Source organism: Haliotis rufescens, unplaced genomic scaffold (genome assembly GCF_023055435.1).
Source record: "Haliotis rufescens isolate VD_foot unplaced genomic scaffold, xgHalRufe1.0.p SCAF_45, whole genome shotgun sequence".
NCBI classification, from domain to species: domain Eukaryota; kingdom Metazoa; phylum Mollusca; class Gastropoda; order Lepetellida; family Haliotidae; genus Haliotis; species Haliotis rufescens.
This window is the reverse complement of record NW_025964168.1, coordinates 1,412,469-1,427,664: the sequence shown is the minus strand read 5'-3', so window position 1 is coordinate 1,427,664 and position 15,196 is coordinate 1,412,469. Positions and strand designations below refer to the sequence as shown.

Here is a 15,196-nt window from a genome sequence, read left to right as displayed (position 1 = left end):
AGGAAATAGCTTCAGACATCACTAGCAAAGATTTCCCAGCATTCCTACTTGATTAGCATCTCAACAGTTGATTGTCATTCAGGTACTTTGTCCAAACTTGTGTGAATGAGTGAGTGAGTAATTTATTACAGTGAGTGAGTGAGTTGGGTCTAACGCTGCTTTTAACAGTATTCCAGTTATATACAGCGTGTCAGTTTATTGTGGGAGGAAAGCCCACAGTGATGCAGGTCTCAGACGTTTACCACTTTGGTGACACCAACAAGCAGGGATATGGTGCTGACAAACCTAGAAACATAATCGGGGTGAACCTCGACAAATTATTACACTTCAGTATAATCTTTGTTTGTTTGTTGTTTAACGGCACACTCAGCAATATTCCGGCTATATGACGGCGGTCTGTAAATAATCGAGTCTGCAACATGCACCAGACAATCCAGTGATTGACATCATCATGATCATCGATCCACGCAATTGGGATAAGATGACATGCATCAACCAAGTCAGCGAGCCTGAACACCCGATCCCATTAGTCGCCTCTTACAACAAGCATAGTCACCTTTATCAGCAAGCATGGCTTGCTGAAGACCGACTCTACCCCGGATCTTCACGGGTCAGTGTTATCACTGTGCATGGGGGCACTAGAATAGATGTCACACTTTGATTGAGTCATGTGTGAAAGGAACACGTGGACACTTTGTCCACCTCGATACACGAAACAAACAGGCAAGGTAAACTTTTTGTTTGTGATTTCCACTGTTCAAACCTTATGACTGAAAGCTGAGGCATATCTTTCAGGGTGCTCCTCAAATTCATTTGCATTGAATGGCCCGCCTTCCTTCCGGACATAATGGTCATTTCGGCTCACTTCACAAGCATACACCTTGTTTGTAGCTGGAAAGAGAGAGAGAGAGAGTGGTGAGTGAGTGAGTGAGTGAGTGAGTGAGTGAGTGAGTGAGTGAGTGAGTGAGTGAGTGAGTGAGTGAGTGAGTGAGTGAGTGAGTGAGTGAGTGAGTGAGTGAGTGAGTGAGTGAGTGAGTGAGTGAGTGAGTGAGTGAGTGAGTGAGTGAGTGAGTGAGTGAGTGAGTGAGTGAGTGAGTGAGTGAGTGAGTGAGTGAGTGAGTGAGTGAGTGAGTGAGTGAGTGAGTGAGTGAGTGAGTGAGTGAGTGAGTGAGTGAGTGAGTGAGTGAGTGAGTGAGTGAGTGAGTGAGTGAGTGAGTGAGTGAGTGAGTGAGTGAGTGAGTGAGTGAGTGAGTGAGTGAGTGAGTGAGTGAGTGAGTGAGTGAGTGAGTGAGTGAGTGAGTGAGTGAGTGAGTGAGTGAGTGAGTGAGTGAGTGAGTGAGTGAGTGAGTGAGTGAGTGAGTGCTGCCAAGCACAGGGAACTCATATTGATGTTCCGGCCATACTGTATGAGTGGACATAAGTGGGTGAGTGAGTGAGTTGGGTTATACACCTTGTTTGTAGCTGGAAAGAGCGAGTGAGTGAGTGAGTGAGTGAGTGAGTGAGTGAGTGAGTGAGTGAGTGAGTGAGTATTGTTTGCTGCCAAGCACAGGGAACTCATATTGATGTTCCAGCCATACTGTATGAGTGGACATAAGTGGGTGAGTGAGTGAGTTGGGTTTAACGCCGCTTTTAACAGTATTCCAGTTATATCACGGCGTGTCAGCTTAATGTGGGAGGAAAGGCCGAAGTGATGCAGGTCTCAGACGTTTACCACTTCGGTAAAACCCACGAGCACGGGTATGGTGCAGACAAACCTAGAAACATAATCGAGGCAAACCGGGATTCGAACCCACAATCATAGGTTTCAGGTTTCCAAGGGACGCAACTTTGCACATCGAATCGCGGCGCCTTAGACGACGGGGCCACCCGTACCCCCGAGTGGACAGAAAGAATGGGCTTTACTCATGGAGGACAGAATCAGGGTGTCCAGCAGGATCCCCAGCCCCGGTCAGGTTGTACTGACCTCCATGTCTGGCAACCTTGGGGAGATACTCTGGCTCGATGTACTCGTGCGGCAGCTCCTGAAACACTTCTTGAGCACCCTGAAACATAGCATGGACTTTTTCTTTAACTCAATACTTCATTATTTTATGCCACTTTTAGCAATATTCAACAAGTAATGCAGATCTCATCCTCAATTTCCCAGTGTCTAACGTCTCAATTTTATAATGATAAATATCCTGGACTTTGCCATCATAGCATCGGACTCAATGTGCTTAAATACCTTTCCAATTCAACTGCAGACGTGAGTGAGAGAAATCTTGTGAGTATTGTTCTACAACACTGTTAGCAATATGCATAGTCATAGCAGGGGACACCAGAAATCATCTTCCCAAGGCAAGGGAGTTAACTGACTGTAAAAGTCCAGTTTCCACCCTTGCCGAACTAGGCAGGAATTATGGAGTTATATTTTAGCTGGACTAACCAGTCTGTGCTTAGTCCAATCAAAATCACAAAATGAAATCCACATCCAGGACATAAACAACATGGTAACAGCCATTCAGATTTCGGTCAATTGCAGAGCATGTAAACCATGAAATCGGCATTGACAGACCTTTTCCAAATCTTTTCATGTTTTTAATCAAGGTGCTCAAGTAATTTCATCCACTTTGCGAGGTAAGGCCTGTTTTATTACAATAAAGATCTTCTTGCCTGGGCACCGCACTGGTTTGACTCTAAACAAACTAGTTGGCTTAAACTGTAATTAAAATGATATAGTTTTACACTATGACATGATTGAAGTGTTACCTTGGAGACATTCCCAGAGCCTGTAAACACGAATGTGAGAGTACCAAGTGACTTAGGCAGTCTGTCTAGAGCGATCTCGTAGCCCGCGTCCCGCACAGCCTGTCGGGCCATCTCGGTGTTCCGGTAGTTGTGACTGGGTCCGATGTGCTGCACAGACAAAAAACAGTTCAACAAGAATGTCGTGGGATTAGAAGGGTGTTTGTTTGTTGTTTAACGCCGCACTCAGCAATATTCCAAATATATGACGATTATGCTTGTCGTAAAAAGGCGACTAACGGGATCGGGTGACTCGCTGACTTGGTTGATGCATGTCATCGATCCAATTGCGTGGATCGATGCTCATGATATTAATCACTGGATTGTCTGGTCCAGACTCGATTATTTACAGACCGCCATCATATAGCTGTAATATTGCTGAGTGCGGCGTTAAACAACAAACCAACCAACCAACTTAAAATTAACTTTGGGGGATCCCGTGGTCCCCGACTTTTGTAAATCAAAGGGAACCCCTGTAAGTTTCATTAAACTGATTAACAAACTGCAGAAATGGGGAAGTGACTTTTTTCTCATGTTGTTATCTCCCCTGAATCCATGACTACAAAAGATGGCGACTGACCATGCTGAGTGATATTTACAATCAGCGTCAAACATTTCCCACCTACCATGAACGGAGCAGCACCAAGAGTCCCACCTACCATGAACAGAGCAGCACCAAGAGTCCCAGCTACCATGAACAGAGCAGCACCAAGAGACCCACCTACCATGAACACAGCAGCACCAAGAGACCCACCCTTCCATGAACAGAGCAGCACCAAGAGTCCCACCTACCATGAACAGAGCAGCACCAAGAGTCCCACCTACCATGAACAGAGCAGCACCAAGAATCCCACCTACCATGAACACAGCAGCACCAAGAGACCCACCTACCATGAACAGAGCAGCACCAAGAGTCCCACCTACCATGAACACAGCAGCACCAAGAGTCCTACCTACCATGAACACAGCAGCACCAGGAATCCCACCTACCATGAACGGAGCAGCACCAAGAGTCCCACCTACCATGAACACAGCAGCACCAAGAGTCCCACCTACTATGAACGGAGCAGCACCAGGAATCCCACCTACCATGAACGGAGCAGCACCAGGAATCCCACCTACCATGAACGGAGCAGCCCCAGGAATCCCACCTACCATGAACACAGCAGCACCAAGAGTCCCACCTACTATGAACGGAGCAGCACCAGGAATCCCACCTACCATGAACGGAGCAGCACCAGGAATCCCACCTACCATGAACAGAGCAGCACCAGGAATCCCACCTACCATGAACACAGCAGCACCAAGAGTCCCACCTACCATGAACACAGCAGCACCAAGAATCCCACCTACCATGAACAGAGCAGCACCAAGAATCCCACCTACCATGAACACAGCAGCACCAAGAGTCCCACCTACCATGAACAGAGCAGCACCAAGAGACCCACCTACCATGAACACAGCAGCACCAAGAGTCCCACCTACCATGAACAGGTCAGCACCAGGAATCCCACCTACCATGAACACAGCAGCACCAAGAGTCCCACCTACCATGAACACAGCAGCACCAAGAATCCCACCTACCATGAACAGAGCAGCACCAAGAATCCCACCTACCATGAACACAGCAGCACCAAGAATCCCACCTACCATGAACAGAGCAGCACCAAGAGACCCACCTACCATGAACGGAGCAGCACCAGGAATCCCACCTACCATGAACGGAGCAGCACCAAGAATCCCACCTACCATGAACAGAGCAGCACCAAGAGACCCACCTACCATGAACGGAGCAGCACCAAGAATCCCACCTACCATGAACACAGCAGCACCAAGAATCCCACCTACCATGAACAGAGCAGCACCAAGAGACCCACCTACCATGAACAGAGCAGCACCAGGAATCCCACCTACCATGAACGGAGCAGCACCAAGAGTCCCACCTACCATGAACAGAGCAGCACCAGGAATCCCACCTACCATGAACGGAGCAGCACCAAGAGTCCCACCTACCATGAACACAGCAGCACCAGGAATCCCACCTACCATGAACAGAGCAGCACCAGGAATCCCACCTACCATGAACACAGCAGTACCAAGAGTCCCACCTACCATGAACAGAGCAGCACCAGGAATCCCACCTACCATGAACACAGCAGCACCAAGAGTCCCACCTACCATGAACACAGCAGCACCAAGAGACCCACCTACCATGAACAGAGCAGCACCAGGAATCCCACCTACCATGAACACAGCAGCACCAAGAGACCCACCTACCATGAACAGAGCAGCACCAGGAATCCCACCTACCATGAACGGAGCAGCACCAAGAGTCCCACCTACCATGAACACAGCAGCACCAAGAGTCCCACCTACCATGAACACAGCAGTACCAAGAGTCCCACCTACCATGAACAGAGCAGCACCAGGAATCCCACCTACCATGAACACAGCAGCACCAAGAGTCCCACCTACCATGAACAGAGCAGCACCAAGAGTCCCACCTACCATGAACACAGCAGCACCAAGAGTCCCACCTACCATGAACACAGCAGCACCAGGAATCCCCGCTACCATAAACACAGCAGCACCAAGAGTCCCACCTACCATGAACACAGCAGCACCAGGAATCCCACCTACCATAAACACAGCAGCACCAAGAGTCCCACCTACCATGAACACAGCAGCACCAGGAATCCCACCTACCATAAACACAGCAGTACCAAGAGTCCCACCTACCATGAACGGAGCAGTACCAAGAGTCCCACCTACCATGAACAGAGCAGCACCAAGAGTCCCACCTACCATGAACAGAGCAGCACCAGGAATCCCACCTACCATGAACGGAGCAGCACCAGGAATCCCACCTACCATGAACAGAGCAGCACCAAGAGTCCCACCTACCATGAACAGAGCAACACCAAGAATCCCACCTACCATGAACAGAGCAGCACCAAGAGTCCCACCTACCATGAACACAGCAGCACCAAGAGACCCACCTACCATGAACAGAGCAGCACCAAGAGACCCACCTACCATGAACGGAGCAGCACCAAGAATCCCACCTACCATGAACAGAGCAGCACCAGGAATCCCACCTACCATGAACAGAGCAGCACCAAGAGTCCCACCTACCATGAACACAGCAGCACCAAGAATCCCACCTACCATGAACGGAGCAGCACCAAGAGTCCCACCTACCATGAACACAGCAGCACCAAGAGTCCCACCCTTCCATGAACGGAGCAGCACCAAGAGTCCCACCTACCATGAACGGAGCAGCACCAGGAATCCCACCCTTCCATGAACGGAGCAGCACCAAGAGTCCCACCTACCATGAACACAGCAGCACCAAGAGTCCCACCTACCATGAACAGAGCAGCACCAAGAATCCCACCTACCATGAACACAGCAGCACCAAGAGTCCCACCTACCATGAACAGAGCAGCACCAAGAGTCCCACCTACCATGAACAGAGCAGCACCAAGAGTCCCACCCTTCCATGAACGGAGCAGCACCAAGAGTCCCACCTACCATGAACAGAGCAGCACCAAGAGTCCCCGCTACCATAAACACAGCAGCACCAAGAGTCCCACCTACCATGAACACAGCAGCACCAGGAATCCCACCTACCATGAACGGAGCAGCACCAGGAATCCCACCTACCATGAACAGAGCAGCACCAGGAATCCCACCTACCATGAACAGAGCAGCACCAAGAATCCCACCTACCATGAACACAGCAGCACCAAGAGTCCCACCTACCATGAACACAGCAGCACCAAGAGTCCCACCTACCATGAACACAGCAGCACCAGGAATCCCACCTACCATGAACGGAGCAGCACCAAGAATCCCACCTACCATGAACAGAGCAGCACCAAGAGTCCCACCTACCATGAACACAGCAGCACCAGGAATCCCACCTACCATGAACAGAGCAGCACCAGGAATCCCACCTACCATGAACACAGCAGCACCAAGAGTCCCACCTACCATGAACACAGCAGCACCAGGAATCCCACCTACCATGAACAGAGCAGCACCAAGAGTCCCACCTACCATGAACAGAGCAGCACCAAGAGTCCCACCTACCATGAACGGAGCAGCACCAGGAATCCCACCCTTCCATGAACGGAGCAGCACCAAGAGTCCCACCTACCATGAACGGAGCAGCACCAAGAGTCCCACCTACCATGAACAGAGCAGCACCAAGAGTCCCACCTACCATGAACGGAGTGTGATGCCCAAGAGCCAGCAGGCGGAGCCCCATCCCGTGCAGTACGTTGATCATGCCTGACACGCCCGCATACTTCCCGAAAGCAACCACACGTTGGCCCTCCTCATCCACCATCTTCTCATAGTCGATCAGGCGAATATTCTGCAACCATAAATAACAGAGGTTCATTTCCAATGACACTAATAGCATCATCATATGGGATTCAAACCCATCAATGTCCAGACAGCTAAGGGAAGCAACTCCCAACAGAAGCAACAGAATGGCCACCTCCTCCATCAATGTGTCTTGTTTCATGTGTCATGTGTACCCACCTTCTCCAGAATGGCCACCTGTGCCAAGTTGCTACCTCCTCCATCAATGTCATGTGTCATGTGACAAACCTTCTCCAGAATGGCCACCTGCGTCATGTTGCTACCTCCTCCATCAATGTCATGTGTCATGTGACAAACCTTCTCCAGAATGGCCACCTGCGTCATGTTGCTACCTCCTCCATCAATGTCATGTGTCATGTGACAAACCTTCTCCAGAATGGCCACCTGCGCCAAGTTGCTACCTCCTCCATCAATGTCATGTGTCATGTGACAAACCTTCTCCAGAATGGCCACCTGCGTCATGTTGCTACCTCCTCCATCAATGTCATGTGTCATGTGACAAACCTTCTCCAGAATGGCCACCTGCGCCATGTTGCTACCTCCTCCATCAATATGTCATGTGTCATGTGTACCCACCTTTTCCAGAATTGCATCAAGCAGTGACATGTTGGCCTCCTGCGCCTTGATGGTGTGGGAGAAGAAAGCATATGTCTTCTCTGGCATGAGGAGGTCAATGGGAACCTGCTTCACGCCGATCACCAGGGATGCCTCACTCAGGTCTTCCTGGATGACAGCACCCCTGTTAGCATATTCCTGCAACAGATCAAACACACACACATAATATCAACCACTGGATATTCACTAACACTAAATTGAAGGATGAATTTTTAAGGTTCATAAGAGAAGATATAACAAGGTTCTCAGCAATCTGAAGGGGCCCAGTCATCTGAGGTGCTGTCTAAGGAAGCGCTGTGCAGAAGTGCGTCACTTGGGCACACCAGACACATAGGAACATGGGCTCAAAATTCAGACTTGCCCCGATTATGGTTCTAGGTGTATCAGCATCACACCCATGCTCGTGGGTTTCACCAAAGTGGTAAATGTCTGAGACCTGCATCACTTCAGGCTTTCTCCCACGTTAAGCTGACATACCGTGATATAACTGGAATACTGTTCAAAGCAGTGTTACAACCCACACACTCACTCACTGAAGTTATCTACTGTTTTCAGAATGTACAGGCTGTCTTCACTTTAAAGTTTAGTATTAATTTAATATGTTTTTACATGTGTTGTCACATGCATATTCATTACCACAATGTCAGGACTGTGCACCAGTGGTACTTAATTCCAAAATCTACATAAGCAATCCCCCATTCAGTTGCCATGGACAACATGAGCTCGGAGCACCTTGCATAAGTGTCCAGGAACGACAAGACAAAACCATGAAACCTGGTTTAACTTTATAATTGAAACCATGTAATTTTTTAACCAATGGAATCTCACCAAGATCTGAAAAAGCAGGTGCTTGTCTAGAACTACAAATTGCTTTTCCATGAACTCAAGTACTTCAGTAAATATTGAGCAGGGATTTATCTAGGATTCCAAACTAAGTGCCCTTATAAGCCAATTTTGGAGAATGTTTTTCTTAATTTCTCACATTTGTCAGTGAAATACATGTACCTTCTACAAGGCCACAACACTAGTGATTTCTTTACAACACAAATTTATCTTCCTTTGGTATGACGGAGCCAGGGATCGAACCCAGGACCTTCCACTCTCCAGGCAGACGCTCTACAACTAGACCACAGAGGCGGTAACCTATGGACTAGACTTAATATTGCTGGCAGTCCAATCGGAATGCAGAATCATAAAATGTCATGGTCGAAAATATTCTAGTCACATGATCTCGACCACAGAGGCGGTCCAACATCAGGAGAGTTTCATCCCCAAGTTGTGAGGGAATCTGATATTTGGGTTTGAATCAATGATCGTTCCTAATAATGGCTCATGGGTTTCACCAAAGTGGTAAAAATATGTGACCTCACTTCAGGCTTTCCTCCCTAACCCAACACACCAGATACAAATGAAATACTGTCCAGAAAGCAATGATAATCTCAATTCACTCATCCATCTTGTGATAGCATTACGGCTAGTGGTTTGAGGATTACTATGCCAGACACCTTCACCAGAGACCCGAGAAGATCCGGGGTAGAAAAGGTCTTCAGCAACCCATGCTTGCCGTAAAAGGCGACTATGCTTGTCGTAAGAGGCGACCAACGGGATCAGGTGGTCAGGCTCACTGACTTGGTTGTTGCATGACATTAAAGTATTCCAATTGCGTGGATCGCTGCTCATGATGTCAATCACTGGATTGTCTGGTCAAGGCTCGATTATTTACAGACCGCCGTCATAAAGCTGGAATATTGCTGAGTGCAGCTTTAAACAACAAACAAACAAGCAAATAAAACCTTCACCAGGACGTGACATGGCTTCTTACCTGCATGCTGTAGGCTCTCCTGTTGGACGGCTGGACAATAACCTTTACCCCATCTTTGACAAGTTTCGCCACATGACTAGGGGACAGCGGTGCTCTTCTCTCCCAAACATTAATGGTCTCACGTCGAATGGCAACTACTCTCTGACCATCACTCATATGTCGCCAATTGGAGCACACAGCGCCACCTACACGCTTGAACATGTGGCGACATGCCTCATGGCGACGGCACACATGGTGCAGCATGGTCCAATATCAAGTGACTGATCTCCTAATCTTTGTGTCAAACTGCCTTGGTGAGTCTTATTCCCGTGTCTCCCTTTGGGATGAGTGTGGTACTGTAAGTCCAGTTACTCTGTCCAAAATGTTTCTTTTGTGGCCCTCACTGATCGCAAATCTCCCTATTCAATATCATGGACTCAAAACTGCATGTGGTCTGAAAAAGAGATATTACATATTTTCGGTTTGATGAGATGACTTTGATGGGGAGTTCTGTAGCTCACCTGGTTATGTCTTAAAATGTGCAACATGTAATAGTTCAAATTATACTGACATTAACCGCTAAATGACATCTTACGAGAATAAGTCTTGTTTGATGTTTAACACAGTACTCTGCAAAAGTCCAGCTATATGACAGTGGCCTGTACATATTCAAGTCAGGACAGTTGTTGATACTACATGCAATGATCCACGCTGTAAGGGTTTGTGGACAAGTCACTGAGCTTGATCTCAAACATCTGCCAAGTCGCCTTGTACAACAACCAGAGAAAAGTTGGGATCTACATTGGAAATCACATCAGGTGAGCTTTCTCATCAGCCAATAAGTGTAAAGATTTTAACTGAGCAAGAATTCAGAGCTGCATTAACTGATTACTGTGTCTTGAAAAGGAACAAATGGGCAGTTTCTCGTAGAAAATAATAAAGCTGCACTGTAAAGCTATATACGCATACCTGCAAACATTTAAATCGCCAACCATGCGAGAACAGTTTTCTTCCTATTGATTCATGTTTTCAGTATGGTTGATTGGGTCCAGCTTCCTGACCCGGGCGAGAGAGCACCTACAGGACAGTGACTTCGGTATTCCAGGGGGATGTCTCTGGTTGGCAAGGGGCGGCATGAGGTGGGAGGAGCTGACCGAGCTGATAGATGCCCAGGTCAAAGCAATGCAGACACCACCAAAGGCGGTGGTGATTCACCTTGGTTCGAACGACCTGGGTAAGGTAACCACGTGTCAGCTATATCATGAGATCAAGCTTGCACTCCTGAGGATACACCTCCTCCTACCCGGTGCTGTCATTCTGTGGTCAGACATGCTGCCACGGAGGTACTGGCATGTAGCCAGCCGTGCCCGGGACCTGGACGGGGCCAGGCAGAAGCTGAACAGACGAGTGGGGAACAGGGCCCGTGAGCTTGGGGGGATACGGGTTCCTCACACAGTGTTCAACCGGCAGGAGCAGCAACTGTACCTGCGTGACGGGGTTCATTTGTCACCGGCCGGACTTGATCTTTTCACACAAAACATTGGCAGCTCCCTTTCCGCAGTATGTTTGTAGGAAACATTTTCAGTATAGGATAACACGGTGGGTGTACATGAGCGCGAATGGTCGTGGTTGTGGGGAAGCACCTTGGTGCTTGTGGCGGGGTGCTGGTGGACTGCATTACAAGTTACATTTGGCGTCTTGGGATACATCCCAAATTATAAATTATTTAGGATAGGGTTACCCGCTTTACAGCAGGAACCAATTTATCCATTCTGCTTTACAGCAGATGGCTTAGTGTCCGCTTTACAGCGGATGGTCAGCTTGGCAACAATAGTTGCCCTCGCTCATGGTTTGGCAATGGTACTTGCCTGGCAGCGATAGCTGCATAGCAACATGGGTTGCTTGGCAACGGTAGTTGCAGGGCAGCAGGCGCTGCATTGGTAAGCAACATGGGTTGCTTGGCAACGGTAGTTGCGGGGCAGCAGATGCTGCATCGGTAAGCAACATGGGTTGCTTGGCAGCGGTTGCTGCAGTTGGGGTTGCTTAACAGGGGTTAAGCTCATTGCCGTAGTCCACCAGTACCTCCACATCCGCGACCATTTCATCCAATAATATCTCTTGTCTTAATTTGAAGCTCCGCTATCATGCATGATGGCGGAGCCTGTCATAATGGAGCCATGTCCTTATATAATAGCATTTAGTGATTAGAACTAAATGCCTTTATGTTAGGCTTGGCACAGTTGCTAATATTATTACAGCGAAATACCTTCATTCCGTGCGGCTACGTGCCGTTTTGCATGGTGCCATCGTCTCTGGCCTAGATCCGCTCTTGGCACGTCCGGTAAAGGAGCGTTTGTTTATATTTTCTATGACCTGTTGTAGCGTGGCATCAGCTCACGCAGCACTTGCTCTCCAGCTTTCAGCCGTACAACACATAGTTATATTCGCGCATTCATCTATAGTTCGTTGCACCCACCCACCCACCCTGTTATCCTTAATTCCAAGTTATTCAAGCTTTGCAGTTGTCAATTGGTGGAATTTTACTGGAGCATAATGTTTGTATATAATGATGTTGTCATGAATAAAATGTTGCGGATGGGCGGGGTGCTGGTGGACTGCATTACAAGTTACATTTGGCGTCTTGGGATACATCCCAAATTATAAATTATTTAGGATAGGGTTACCCGCTTTACAGCAGGAACCAATTTATCCATTCTGCTTTACAGCAGATGGCTTAGTGTCCGCTTTACAGCGGATGGTCAGCTTGGCAACAATAGTTGCCCTCGCTCATGGTTTGGCAATGGTACTTGCCTGGCAGCGATAGCTGCATAGCAACATGGGTTGCTTGGCAACGGTAGTTGCAGGGCAGCAGGCGCTGCATTGGTAAGCAACATGGGTTGCTTGGCAGCGGTTGCTGCAGTTGGGGTTGCTTAACAGGGGTTAAGCTCATTGCCGTAGTCCACCAGTACCTCCACATCCGCGACCATTTCATCCAATAATATCTCTTGTCTTAATTTGAAGCTCCGCTATCATGCATGATGGCGGAGCCTGTCATAATGGAGCCATGTCCTTATATAATAAAGCTGCACTGTTAAAGTGTCATGGATATTTTATACACCATCTTTCTCAATGCTATGACATCTACCCCCAAAAGGGTGTACCATTGAGGGAATAGTGGTCCTGTGCACAGCGCACAGGTCACAAACCGGGTGAGTGTCGGATGGGTGATCATGTTCTGCAGCTTGACTCCTGAGTGAGTGAGGGAGTTGGGTTTAACGCTGCTTTTAACAGTATTCCAGTTATATCGCGGTGTGTCAGCTTAATGTGGGAGGAAAGCCGAAGTGATGCAGGTCTCAGACGTTTACCACTTCGGTGAAACCCACGAGCACAGGTATGGTGCTGACAAACCTAGAAACATAATCGGGGCGAACTGGGATTCGAACCCACAATCATAGGTTTCTGGCGTGCCCAAGGGATGCAACTCTGCACAGTGAATCACGGCGCCTTAGACGACTGGGCCACCCGTGCCCCCCTTGGCTCCTGAGAGTTTCTTGGGCTTTGGTCCTGCCCCACACTGAAGCACATGCAACACATGTGGTGTCTCCTTGGGCAAGTGACTGATGATAATGCAGAAAGTCATTGCTTGCTTAGTTGAGTCGTGATGAGTCATGGGCGGATACAGAGGGGGGTTGCGGGGGTGCGCACCCCCCATTTTTATTTCGAAAAAAATCTTTATTTCTGTATAAATTACCACCAAAGACACTTAATAGATCTTAATTGTGCACCCCCCCTTTTCAAAAAAGCTGTATCCGCCCATGTGAGTCATTGAATTTTGCTCACTTAAGGCCTCACTATTGTTTTACATGCTTTACAGATCTGCTGACTAGATTTTGTTAAAAAAGAAAAGTAAATAGCTAAATTTGCAAGTGTTTTTTTATCTCGCTGATAAGTTATTGCACCAAAAAAAATATTTTCTGAACAAGGACCCACTGAAGATGAGTGAGTGAGTATGGTTTTATGCCGCTTTAAGCAATATTCCAGCAATATCACGGCGAGGGACACACCAGAAATGGGCTTCACACATTGTACCCATGTCGGGAATCGAACCCGGGTCTTCGGTGTGACGAGCGAACGCTTTAACCACTAGGCTACCCGACCACCCATCCCCCGAAGGTGACATATATTAAACATGGGAGTCAAAATAATGGGTTAATAGGTTAAATATTGGTGTATAGGTTCATAATTTTGACATTATTATTATAAGAATAATTTCATTACCAAATATATCAGTGCATGTATTCTTAGCAAGTCTAGAGGATTGAATCAGGCAAGTCTACATAAGTTCAATTGGCAAAGAATGTAATAGGATTTTGTTTAATTCTTAAAGAGCAGAGGAATTCACAAAAGAAAAATGAAAGGACTAAATGATAACCTACAATTAAGCAAATGACTCAAGTGACCCAGTACTTTAAATTTAATATCCAGTTTGCCTCTCAAGAAAACAATGATAAGTAATCAATCAAAATACGCAGTACTAAATGTACACATCACTTGTACACCATTCGAAAACTAAGGAGGTTTTTGCATAACGAAAAAGAGCACCTGATTCACGAGTGAGCTTTTCGACAGTAAGTCAGGGCATGACAAGGTGGGGGGAGAGCCTGCCTGTATTTAGATAAATCGTTGTCAGTGGGAAAAGTGTTTTAATCATTTTTGCCGATTCTTTAGAATGACAAGTGGACCCGTTCCCAACACACACGAACACCATGCCCGTTCCAGTAAATTCTCCATTACGCAAAAAAATGCAACAAACATGTTTGCTGGCACCACGTATCTGAGTGTCAAGGTCGTTGGAAATATTCGTCTAAGGTTATATAGTCAATAAATCCCCTGACACGCTTCTCAAGTCAACAAATATGAAACATGTAAGAGAAAATGTATGGTATATGCTATATCTCATACATATCTAGCTGCAACTACAAACCTTTCGTGTGAAATGCCAGAAAACATGAGCCCATGAAAGTCGGTCAAAGTTGCAAACAAACTTCCACGAGGCAACCTGAGTTTGTTGTTTCATGTCACGTGACCATCTCTTTCAGCCAATCAAGTGTCTTGAAACGACACACACCTCTTCCTCTTTTCCCCGCGATAACCATCATATCAATAATATTTTTCATTAGTTTCGCGTGAACAAGTCTCAATGAGTTACAAAAAGCGTAGAGCATGATTCCATAATAGTTAAATATATATTGTAATAACTTTCTGCACATAAAAAAGAAATGGATTTTTTTAGTTTTGCGTAGCGAAATTTGTATCCATAGAGTAGAGTAGAATCGTTAAAAAGTTATTGGACACAGTCCAAAGGAAAGCCCATAAGTACGAAACCCCATTAGGACCATATTGGTATTTTGTTTTTTCTCTTTTAAAAGTCGTAATTACGACTTTTCAAAACTCGTAATTACGAGAATAAAATCGTCATTATGAAAACAAAAGTCGTAATTACGACTTTTCAAAACTCGTAATTACGAGAATAAAATCGTCATTATGAAAACAAAAGTCGTAATTACGACTTTTCAAAACTCGTTGTTTCGAGAATACAGTCGT

At 47.0% G+C, this 15,196-nt stretch overlaps 1 protein-coding gene across 2 annotated transcripts in view; it reads right to left on the bottom strand.

The window, feature by feature from the left end:
- The window catches only part of LOC124145923 (alpha-aminoadipic semialdehyde synthase, mitochondrial-like), a 40,317-nt gene extending 25,603 nt beyond the window's left edge, over positions 1 to 14,714 (bottom strand). For both annotated transcript variants that reach the window (XM_048383167.1, XM_048383168.1), the window contains exons 1-7: positions 14,577 to 14,714; positions 9,614 to 10,046; positions 7,753 to 7,929; positions 7,013 to 7,165; positions 2,749 to 2,895; positions 1,964 to 2,042; positions 764 to 891 (exon numbers count right to left, since the gene is read on the bottom strand). In XM_048383167.1, coding sequence (XP_048239124.1) covers positions 764 to 891; positions 1,964 to 2,042; positions 2,749 to 2,895; positions 7,013 to 7,165; positions 7,753 to 7,929; positions 9,614 to 9,856 — 927 coding nt within the window. In that variant the 5' untranslated portion in view covers positions 9,857 to 10,046; positions 14,577 to 14,714. The remainder of the gene's footprint in view (positions 1 to 763; positions 892 to 1,963; positions 2,043 to 2,748; positions 2,896 to 7,012; positions 7,166 to 7,752; positions 7,930 to 9,613; positions 10,047 to 14,576) is intronic.
- Positions 14,715 to 15,196: the final 482 nt, after the last annotated feature.